Source organism: Bactrocera dorsalis, chromosome 3 (assembly GCF_023373825.1).
Source record: "Bactrocera dorsalis isolate Fly_Bdor chromosome 3, ASM2337382v1, whole genome shotgun sequence".
Lineage (NCBI taxonomy): Eukaryota > Metazoa > Arthropoda > Insecta > Diptera > Tephritidae > Bactrocera > Bactrocera dorsalis.
Window position 1 is genome coordinate 41,085,850 of NC_064305.1, and position 12,519 is coordinate 41,098,368.

General features: G+C 32.5%; 1 protein-coding gene across 2 annotated transcripts in view; it reads right to left on the reverse strand.

Annotated features, from left to right (window-relative positions):
• Positions 1–1,485: 1,485 nt before the first annotated feature.
• The window catches only part of LOC105228023 (sodium-dependent neutral amino acid transporter B(0)AT3), an 83,944-nt gene continuing 72,910 nt past the window's right edge, over positions 1,486–12,519 (reverse strand). For both annotated transcript variants that reach the window (XM_011207652.4, XM_049451263.1), the window contains one exon: positions 1,486–10,217. In XM_011207652.4, coding sequence (XP_011205954.2) covers positions 10,020–10,217 — 198 coding nt within the window. In that variant the 3' untranslated portion in view covers positions 1,486–10,019. The remainder of the gene's footprint in view (positions 10,218–12,519) is intronic.

Consider the following 12,519-nt stretch of genomic DNA (forward strand, 5'->3'; position numbering starts at 1 on the left):
GTTCGAAGCTAATTTTCGCACCGATAACACAAACATACCGACACTTAAAACGCGATAACTCACTGGATAATCGATAAAGATAGCAGGTTCTAACGCATCAGTCGACATATGGATGGCGCCACCAGGGGGCGCTAGATTCAAAAAATCCTGTTTATTTTGGACCGCACCTTGTTCTTTCGACTACTCACTAAAGTTTATTGTATGCGATCAATTTTTCTTTGTTTAAAAAAATACATCAGGTTTTAATATTACTTGTACACACTATGTGTCATAAATAAGTATTTTTTATTGGCTTTTGGTAATAACTATGAGACCCATAGCTTTGTTTTAAATAAGTGTTTGGTATTAAAAAGTAAATATCATTATTTGTAGAAAAACTTGAACATTTTAAATATACAGTAGAAACTCGTTTATCCGGCCCTCAGTTATACGGATTCGCGATTATTCGGTCGCTGCCGCTGCCCCGCGCGTTTCATTATTGTTTTAGTTCATTTTCAATTGTGACTCCGCTCTGACGTGCGTGTCACGTCTACATATTTAAACCTGCCAAAGCGAAAGTCAATTTAACGACGCTATATGACTTTATATAAAAAGTCAGCTAAAACAGGGTTGCAATTATATTTTTCCATGACATTGCACGCAAATATACATGGTTTTTGGTCTGACATATTTTACAGCCCTTGCAAATAATTTTCTGCGTGTGTTTGTTGTTGTGTTGGTGCACCGAGAGGAAATATATGCAATTCTTGCACCGTGCAAGGGATTTGCAAGAGCGAGAGAATACCCCTAGGGTGATACTGTGAGTCTACTACAACTGAAACGAATTCGTGATATAGCAGCAATGAAGAGAAAAAGTTGCTTACGTCAAATGACAATTACCAAATATTTTAAACCAAATTAAACTTATTACCTACCTACTTACTTCATGATTACCAAATGCAAATTACCAAATACATATTGTAGACAAATTATTCGTACGTACGTACCTAAATATTTTATTGTATTTCATGATTAATGCTGCAGTTTAGTATTACGTATGTAGAGTAATCTAAGAAAATATGTACATACATACATACATAAGTAAGTGTTCATTTCTTAATTCATTGATTTTCGTTGCAGGATATGAATATCTATTTGTTTTTCTTCATACATTCGATTATCCGAATGCCTATCGACAACAATTAGTCCGGTTAATCGAGTTTCTACTGTACATAAATTTGCATACTTACTTATGAACATACGTATAAGTGAAAATTGTTCTAGAATTTCGAATAGTTAAATAAAGACATATATTCGCTAAAATTTGTCTTATTGATTTAAAATAGAAACTCGTTTGTTTTTACTTATGTCTGCTGTCTCAAATAACTGTTTTTATTCAATAATAGTATTCTTAAAACGTATATTTAACTTTTAGTTATAGAATTACGATATAACTCATAAAAAGATTTTTTAAAATAGAATTATCCCAATAAGCATACAGCATACAGCATACAGCATAATGTTTTTGTCATAATGTAATTGTTTTTCGAGAACGTTTGATGAAAAATTAATTGACAACTTCTGCCTCAATTTTGAAAAATATATCGCATTTTGGATATTTTTGCAAGAGAGCAAGTCATATTAAAAATAAAATTATAAACTACCGTTATAAATGCGAAATCTAATTTAAAATTAATAAAATATTTGTCATGACTTCATTCAGACATAAATAAATATATGCACTGATAAAATAATGCTTCTAAAAATACATTTAGGCATTATAAATATGTACAATTGAAAATAATTCATATGACACAATATACATACGAACAGACACACGCACATGCATTGAGTTGCACAATTAAAATCAACCTCATGTTCCATGTGTGTCAACATACATAGTAAAACGTACATATGCATTTAATTAGATAAGCTAGATTTAAAAAATTTGATAAAAATACAAGCAAATCAATAATAAAGACATTATGAACAAGTAAGGAAGGGCTAAGTTCGGATGCAACCGAAAATTGTATACTCTTTCAACTTACAAGAACCAAAGCCAGGGAAATACTTTATATAGTATATAACCAATAATATAGAGTAAAGTCAGTCGGATGTTAGAAAATCCTGATGTTAGTTATATAGGGGCTAAGCCAAGTTTCCGCTTAAATTTATCTAGATACACTGTTATGAATAAAACACGCTCTCATATTTTCATTCGGATAACTCACATATTGGCCGATATATGCTGTACAGAGTCTCCCGGAAGTTCGAAAATCTTTATATCAGGTGTATGGGGGTTAAGGAAAGTATTGGCCAGATTCAACCCATTTTGATCATAACATGGCATACACTAACGGCATTATTCTTGCAAAGTTTCACCGCGTTATATTAATTTCTTCTTGATTTGTGGAATCTGAAATTTTGCTATATGGAGTGAGGTTGTACTCCGATTTCGCCCTGTGACATAGTAATATGAAAAGAATATCACGTACAAAATTTTGTCGAAATCGAACGAGGTTTCACCAAAATGTGGGCGGTGCCACGGTTCAATTTTTATACCGGTTCCAATAAAGCTCTCTCATAACAACTGGCTGTTAAAATTTAATGTTTCTGGCTTATTCAGTTATTGATTTATCGCGCTTTTAGTAGTTTTTAACGAAACCGTTATATGTGGAGTGTGAGCGGTTATCTTCCGATTTCATTCATTTTCACACTGTCGGTAGGAGTTTTTATAATATTTGAGCCGGGTGAGTGTGGTTATTGTAGATTTATTGGTTTAGGAGAGTTTAATGAACAAATTTATTAGAGGGCGGGGCCACGCCCACTTTTTCAAAAATATTTGCCTACATGTGCCCCTGACTACTGCGATGCCCTGTGCCAAATTAGAGCTTCATAGCTTAATTTATTCCTTAGTTATGGCACTTTATATGTTTTCGGTTAATGGTGATTTGTGGGCGTGGCAGTGGTCCGGTAATACCCATCTACGAACTCGATTTTTTTTTGTACTAAGGAACCCACCTACCAAGTTTCTTCAAGATATCTTCATTTTTACTCAAGTTTCAGCTTGACGGACGGACGGAGAGACTGACAATCAACCGGATTTCAACTCTTCGTCACCCTAATCATTTATATATACATATCCTTATATCTATCTCGCTTAGTTTTAGGTGGTAACTATAATACCCTGTAGCAACTGGTTGCAAGAGCATAAACATTTTTCACTCATGAAAGGTCTTTAAATTCCCGCACCTGCGGTAAGGCATTTAAAAAACCTCTTTAAGTTATTAGTAACTATATAGTATTTTATTTGGAAGGCTAAGTATTTTTTAAAGAAAAGAACATGACTCAAAATGAAAACCTAATTTTCGTGGCACAGCTTTTATTCTCATATAACGTCCTTTAGAAAGTACCATGATTCAATTATATAAGGTTGTATTACTAGAGAGTGTGTTTCCAGCTTTAATCGTCAATGACAAATAAACTTTTATGTGTTTTTTGTTTGTCTTTTGATCTCTCATAAATCAAAATCGCTGGAAAGTTTTATACTACTGTGATCAAATTGAAAGTTGAATTTTGTCCATTTCATCTCCTTCAAAGTAATCCCCTCCTGCTGCAATACACTTATGCCAATGAATTTTCCAGTCATCATAGCACTTGAAAAAGTCCTCCGTCATGATGGCCATCAGAGCCTTCTTCGATTTCAGCTCAATTGAGTCCAAACGGTGTCCTCGGAGTGGTCATATGAATTTGCTGAATAGCCAGAAGTTACACGGCACGATTTTAGTTGAAAATGTGGCGAAATGATCACGAATAACCAATGCACTATGAGATCCATCGCATTATCGCACTTCTTTGTTCAATGAATTCAGACATAGTAAAAATCGAAGAATTCACTTTTAGAACTTCACAAAACGACGCGTATCTCAAATATGTACTAAGGAATTTTTTTGACGTGAAATTTAGAATAGATGCCACTACAGTACTACCAACTTACAGAAAAACAAATTTACCGATTCGAAAAACACGCGAAATATAAATTAAAAATTCACCTTTCAATTTGACCATCAGTAGTATTGTTGAAAGCAAACACATGATTTTAACATTACGAGTGAAAACACTTATGACAAATTTTTGCTTATCTTCTCACGACACAATCTTATAAAGTTTAATTGTAATAAAAATTCAAAGAGAAAAAAACTTAAAAACCTTATTTCAATGCTCCTACAACTTACATTTCTAATTAAACAAATACTATGCATACTTGTATGTATTAATTCTCAGTGTTTTATATAAGTGTGTATTGTTACTACTGAATGCAAAAATAAAAGCAGCATAGTTGACAATATTTAACAATACCATACATGAAGCTTTGTTGATTGTTGGCATTTTTTAACTTAATGGGTTCATATTGGCTAAACGAAACTTAAACCAAAACGTTTGTATTGCTACATAAAAATATTTACAGCAAATACATATATAGTATGTAAGTAGAAGATTAACATTCTTCAGTAGGCTTAACACAAGCATTTTATGTTAGCTAATTCTAGTTTTGTATTTATATCGCTTAAGCGTTGCGTTAATTACTGTATTCGTTTGAAATATTTACATCCTATTTATTTTTTAGCGAATATCATTTAATACCTGTATATCACACATTTATGTCGTAATTAACTGACATCCTAAAAAACTAAGCTTTTATTTCTAATTTTAATATGGTGATGTGTGCTGAAAAAATTAGATGTTCGTATTTTTTGCTTCATTAACAATGTTATACAAGTAATAGTCTTGTATCATTGTACGTATAGAACACATCCTTAACTTTACGGTATCTTTCACGGTACCAGTACAATTTCAAGGTTCGAGGACCTATTTAAGATGATCAAAAAGTCTATAATAAGTTTTTTGTGAAATAACTAGTGAGTGCCATTAATAACCCATACACCCCTAACATACTTTCTCAACATTACTCATCCTTTCGAGCAAATCTGACTAAAACAATCTAAAATTCGTAATGCCAGCATACACACTCGTATAGCCAGTTTAAAGCCAGGTTTTTCAACAAACCTCGAAAATCTATACAAATCTACACATTTTATTTACTTTCGCATATGTATACACCATATATATATATAGTATATATAATAACACAGTGCACAGTGTTACAAATACTAAAAATAATAAATAAAATTATTTTAAAACTGTCTTTCGAAATCTAACCCTTTTATGGATTTATTGAGTTCTTGTGTTATGTATCTTGTGCAAATATCTAGCAAATATCTGTTAAAGGTGTTGTCTATGTTTGGAAATGTTTATATCTCTTTTGTCGCGTTCGCCTGATAGGGTATTACTTCTTTCTTCGTTTTCACAACAGCGTTCTATGACAATCAGAAATTCGAACCTCCTGTACTTATTTTCTAACCTAGCATTAAACTAATACTAGTGATAAAGTTTCTTCGGGTTGTTGATTTCTGATTGTTTCTCAAAAATCTTAAAATAAAATAAGTTCTTTAAGTAGGCTTTTTTGAAAATTAAAAAAACACTAGATAGCAAAGCAGTTGTTATCTTATATCTATGGCATATAAGATCGATTTAGAATATATTTGTGCTCTCAATAACTTAATAAATTATTCAAAAATGTAGCCTTAATTAAGAATGACTGGAAAAAATTGTTACTATTATTTGAAATTGTATTATTGTACAATCAATGATTGATCAAAATATAAGAAATGAAAATATCATAAAAACCGGAGAACAATAAATATATATACTAATTAAAATCTAATAAAATAATAGTTAATCTTAAGAGGTATCCCAAAGCTCGGAATATAAAATGTTCTTTTTTAAATTTGAAAATTATCGTATATGTCATACATATGTAGTAAAAATTAGTTAATAATAATAGCGGAAAATTGATTTACAAGATTTGATATTTTTAGATACACCACTATTGGAAACCACTATTCTGCGAACCCCGAATATTTTCGAATAATCTCAAAGTTTTTCAACAGCCGCGAGAATAGCTTCTAATAATTCCGACAGCCGTTCATAAAACGTTAGGAAAAATCGACTTTTAGCAAACTTGCAACCATGAATTATAGTGCTCAAATATTTGTTAGCCGCATTTTATTTCTTTTCGTATATATAAAATATATAATTCTAAGTATGTAACTATGTATATGAATGTGTAGAATTTTCTCATTTAGAATTTAAATTCAATGAGAGTATCAATAACCATATCTAAAAAATTTCGAGTACTTCTTTGGGGTCTCGGATTAGACAAGGCCTTGACAGTAGTCCAAAGGTCGCCAAGTTATGCTATTTATCAGACCACCACTAGCAATGTGACCATAATTCTATTCGGGTGATATCCAGGATGATGTATATATTAAATATTTTGGGCTTGACATCGCCTGTCCGGACAGCTATCGCCTGATATTCAAGGGTAGTATCCCTGAGGTGAATGTCGCCATCGATGCGACGATGTTGTGCATTATGATGGCTAGGCCTACACCAGTATCTCGGTCGCAATCCTTACATATAACGTTGAAACCTGAACAACTTAGAAGATCTGAGCGGCTATTTTATTTGGATATTTAGACCGCAGCTATCAAGACTCAACTCATTCCCAGCTCATGAATGCAACTATCTCCTCGATCTTACTCTGGAGTCTGTCACAGTTGATTTGTAGTAATCGGGTTTGTCATGGGTGTCTGTGGATAATCCTGGGAGTGAGAAAGTTGTCACAATGGGGTCACTTGTGGTCTACTCCTTCTGTTTCTTAAGGCCTGAGCAGGTCTTAAGATGGTTCCATCCATTGCATATATTACTTCTAACCGAGGTTTAGTTTTGATGGAGCCTTTTAGCGCAAACGCAGCTGCAAAATTCTTCCGGGCTCGGATTGTACTCAATGCCAGTACGGATCAGAAGGATGCGGAGCAACCCTGTTGCTAGGAATTGCTTTACTGAGGGAAATCATAACCAAAAACACATCGATTGAAACAGGGTTAGTTCGCCGAAATAACAGTGAAATAACATAGAACCGGTTGTCTTGAGAATTAACCTTGAGCCCCTGTCTCTCGTTCGGTTACTAACTACTTTGCTTAATTAAAATTTCTCGTTATTGCAATTTAAAGTTTTGTTACTATATAAAATATGGAAAAAATTATTAAAATGCCACAAAAACGATTTAATTAAGACTGCGTTAAATAAAATCCCACACCAATTCGTATACTTACATATTATATGTATTATACTGTTTTGTGTCATATATTCTTGTCTTTTAGGTACTCAAATTGTAATACCTAACAATTATTCATTAAAATTCAAAATAAAAATAAATGAAAATAAATCTGTAACTATGGCAACAGAAGTCTTATTATACTTATGCCCGGTTTCACAGTCCATACTTAAGTTGTGCCCAAATAAAGTCTTCGCTTAGCATTGCTGCAGACTGAGTAGTCCGTTTCACAGTCATTGCTTATTTTTATAAAATTTTATTATGATAAACTGCACATATGTTGCCCATGTTTTACAAATCTCATCCATAAAAATACGTTTGAAATATTTAAATTATAACAGACAATACATAAATTTGAGAGGAAATTTATATCGAAAAGGGATGAAAAACAAAAGAACCCCGAACTTCACCGTTAGCGAGTCGGAGCACCTATGGGAAATAGTGGTAAAGTAAAACCGGACATTAAATTTACAAAATGGTTGAAATATTTTCTGCAAAACAAAAAATAACAACTTTAAATATAGCGTCGATGTTGGACATTGTCATACGCTTAATTTTAATTTAAAATTTTCGATAACTCTTCTTTGACGTTACGATATTTAGGAATGAAGCGACGATAACATCGAAAACAACTTGGAAACGGGAATAGGGCCGAATATCTGTTTCCAATTCATAATTTCATTGGTCGCTATCTTTGCTCACTGCTTTCAGCCTTGTTATAAAGTTCGTCTAAACAGTATTCGACACTTGTGCATATTTAACAGTGCACAAGTTTGTATACATGAGTAAATAATTAGTAACATAAAGGTATACTATATAACGAATAACAAATAATACTTTTATAACGCGGAATAAAGTTCTCCCCGCCAAAGGAGCAATTGCACATGCGTCAGAAAGCATGTTAGTGCAAGGTTGTACCGCAAGTTCAACCCTTGGCGCACCGAAACCCGCTATTATTTACTTTTTCTAGTAAATAAATCACTATTGTAGTTTGTATGTATGTACATATACTCCGATCCACTTGAATAATTGCATATTTTATTTTTAAAATACGAGTCTTTATCTCTTGATTTAAAGAGAAGCTCTGCCTTAACTTGGTTTTAAAGATGGATCTATTTTGAACAAATGTTGTGAAGATGAATAATATACCTTTCAAAATTTTGCTTATATGGAGTATTTTATTGAATAACTCAAAAAATGTGATTTTAATTTCCATGACTTACAAGTGTAAATGTTTTATAGGTTTTCAAATTAATCACTTTAGTATTTAGCATAATTAATAAAATTTAGGGTAATTAATAAAATTCTAGTCAGAAATCTATCTATCCTAAATCTTGTGGAACATCTACCCCGAAATAAAAATTAAATCTGTCGGAACCGTTGATGACCGATTTCGATTCATTTTTCCAACACATGTGACATGCTCCAAAACTGTAGCCTTGTATCCTTCCGTTAAGCATTTAGGTTTTGGTTTTTTGAGCACCAGATGCTGAAAACTTTTTGTTATTCTTCTCACAGTGGAAATACTGGCACGGAAACAACTTTTCGCTTTTATTTTTGCTACAAAGTCACTCGACTTGACTTCCTTTCATATTTTCTGATAAGGCATCGAACCGTAAAAACAACGATATTTGCACTTCTATTAATTTTAGAAGCAATCGTTAGCGCAGAAAGGCTTTGATCCGCAAAAGCTTCAAATTTGGTCTTTTCGACATCAGAAATGGCATCTGCTAGTCCCATATTCACTAAAAAGACCTGAATTTTATTAATTTCTCCTAAACGGACCAGCTTTCTCAATAGCGCATCACAATATGAACGTATTCAAATAAAACATATTTTTTGACTTGTTCAACAAGTCCAAGCTCCAAGCTAAAACGGAGCCGTTTGCGATGTCTAAATGAAGAGACATACATATGCTGGAATCTTAAAAATGAAATATGTACCTATTCAAGTGAGTCAGGGTGTATGTACTTAATTAAGTATTTTTTAACACAGACTTAGATAAATACATATGGACATACATGTGTGCACATGCATATTTTCATTGTCATTTCTTTTACACGCGTGGCCACGTAAGCCTTACTACTATACTTTCTTAAATTTTTTTTTTTGGACTTTTTCGTTCTTTCGGGCTTTTTTTCAATTTTGCTTTTTTATGTTTTTAGTAATCATAAGTAAACTAAATTATATTATCTAACTATAATTAAAGTTTTTAATTTATTACGTTTAATGAGTAAAACACAAAATAGCTTTTCTGTGCTTATACAAAAGCGGTAGATTTTTTTGTTTTAAAGTGATGCACCTACTAAACTTCGTGTTTCAATTCAAAAAATTAAATAAAATATTAATTTCAAATATAGTGCAAATGAAATTAAAATAAAAAATATAATTTTTTCTTCGCTGGACAGTTCCTTACAATTCGAGCTCATTTTGTAAAGCTCACTATCTTTCAATTGATTTATCTATAGCTGATTAATAACCTATAAAATGTAGTTAAATATGCACACTACTAGAACATTTTGTGTGATAAGTTTTGCGTGGTCACGAGTGTAGGGGTATGTACATATATATGTATATATTCATACATTTAAACATTGATTTTACTCTGAGCGTCAATAGTGTATATATTTTTTAATTTTAAATGGTGTTAACTATGCATGTAATGAAAAAACTATCCTTATTTCAATTAAATTATTTAGATTCGGAGTTAATGACAAATTAAAATTATTATAGTTTAAAGTTCAAAGTAAACAATCAAGCATAACATCTTAATTACTAATTACTTCCAAACTTAAGTATATTACAGATCAAAAACTTCCATTTTAAATGAGCGTTTACTTGTTGGCACATTTAGATGAATTGGTACAGCCAGTTTGGAGCGAAGATTGGAATTTCGCATTGTCACAGGCCGGTCGTCATCATCTTCATCATCCGAAGAGTCGCTTCGTGTTCTAACGGGCCCCCCCAAGGAGGGACCACTATAATCATCTTCGTCATCCTGAAATAAAAATTCATGAATATACCTATAGAAATTTCTATCTGATTTCTGAATTTCTATGTCCCTTGTATGCTTAAATCTTTAAAACTATGCAACGAATTTTGATGCGGGTTTTTTTTTTAATAAATAAAGTGATTGAAGAGGACGGTTTATATGTACGTATAATAACCTTCAATAAATAGTGAAGAAATACTTTTTTTTGAGTTTTCTAATACGACGTTGTAAATAATTAAATTTTTTTCGCTTGCGCTGCTAACGTAGGCTGAACCCTATGAAATTTATTAAAATAATGTACCATGTATTGTACCCATTGAAAAGGTCTACAGAAAACTTCGGGATGGTAGATGTATATCTCTTATGGATATCTCATGATAACATTAGTTTGTCGTGCCTATAAATAGCGCGTCGGAGGCCGTGGTTCTCCCTATAGCATTTTGAATTAACAACGTTTTACTATCGGTCTTTAGCGAGGAATATTTAAACGGAAACGATGAAGTATATGCCTACTATTTCAAACTGATCCTTCCTAAAAAATAATACAACTACTAAATATTTGGAATAGTAGAATAGAACCGCGACCAAATACACAGTGCAATGGATTATAACTGGCTCAGTAATCAGTCTATGAATATTATACCACGTGCATCTCGACTTTTTCGTCTTTCCGGGATTGAAGACCGGTTCAATTCAAAATTGAATGAGGGAGAGTTTCCTCCACAAAGAGTAAAATGTTATGATTGGAGCAAAGATATCCGGATGTCCAAAAATCCTGATTTTAGTAATAGTAAAGTTTTAACCCAATTGTTTCTCTTTTAAGCACAAAGATATAATGCTATGAGTAAAACACGTTCTGTAATTTGCATTGAGATAACTCAAATATATCCTGTATAAAGTCACCTGGAAGTTCGAAAATCCTTATATTAGGTATATGGGGACTTAAGGAAGTATTGATAAAACCCATTTTTGTTACACAGAAGTCAATACTACTTATATACTGGGGTCCACCTATTCGATATATAGGGGCTTAAATTGTTTTGGTTGGATTTGGACAATTTTTGGTCATATAGTGGTATACTTTAAAGAAATTATTAGTGCAAAATCTTATCCCATAATATTAATTCTTGATTTGTGTACTTTATGTGAAATAATCAAATGAAAATTAAAATTGTGTTATATGGGAAGTAGGCGTGGTTGTGGTCCGATTTCTCCCATTTTCACACTGTGACATAGGAATATGCATGAGAAAAATGCCACGTACAAAGTTTAGTCGAAATCGGTGGGTCTATTCCCGAGATATGTGATTTAACCAAAAAGTGGGCGGTGCCACGCCCATTGTCCAATTTTCACACTGGCTCTCTCGGAAGTAAAATTTGACGTTTCTGGCGTAATAAGTGATTGCCATATTACGCGTTTAGTATTTTTAACAGTACCATTATATGGGAAGTAAGTGGGGTTCTCCTTCGATTCCATCAATTTTTACACTGTTGGTAGGAGTTCTTATATTATTTGCCCTCAGTAAATTTGGTTGTTGTAGCTTTAGTTGCTTAGGAGATACATATGTATATTAGACTTATTAGAGGCCACAGATGCCTCCTGTTACTGCGATCTTCTGTACCAAATTACAGTCTTAATTTAGTGCTTAGTTATGGCACTTTATAGGTTTACGGTTAATGACGAACTCAAGTTACAGCTGGCAGGGACGGACTTTTCTCGTCATCCTGATCATTTATACGAGTATATACACATATAGCCATATCTGGCTTAGTTTTCAGTAATACATACAATCGTTAGGTGAACAAAACTATTGTACTCTGTGGCATATAATAATGGTAATAGAATAGAAGGAAGTTAGCACACTGTACTACATCAAATATTTGCTGAATTGAATTTAACAGGATAACTTTAATGTTGCCTTTCCCTTTTAATAAAAAATTCGTAGAAAGTAGGATTGAATGAAAATCGAAAACGGATATTCAGTGTGATTGTAAAAAGTGATTTCGGGAGAATAACGTTTGTGGTGTATTTGGAAATGTGTTAGGGACGTAATCGATCAATGGCGTTGTCCTCCTCCACGCGAATCTAGGTAAGATCGTGCTTATCTTGTAATAGTTACTTATAATTACGATTTGACATTTATTTTGGTAATACTTACTATTTAGAAATTAAATCAAAAGAAATGAAAAAGAAAGAACAATAATATGAAATTATTTTACAATAACGCCTTTTCGTTCGCATTTGTGTTAAAAACAATCATGCATTAAGCATTTTACAACTGACCTAGTTGCCACTTAAAGTTTTATAT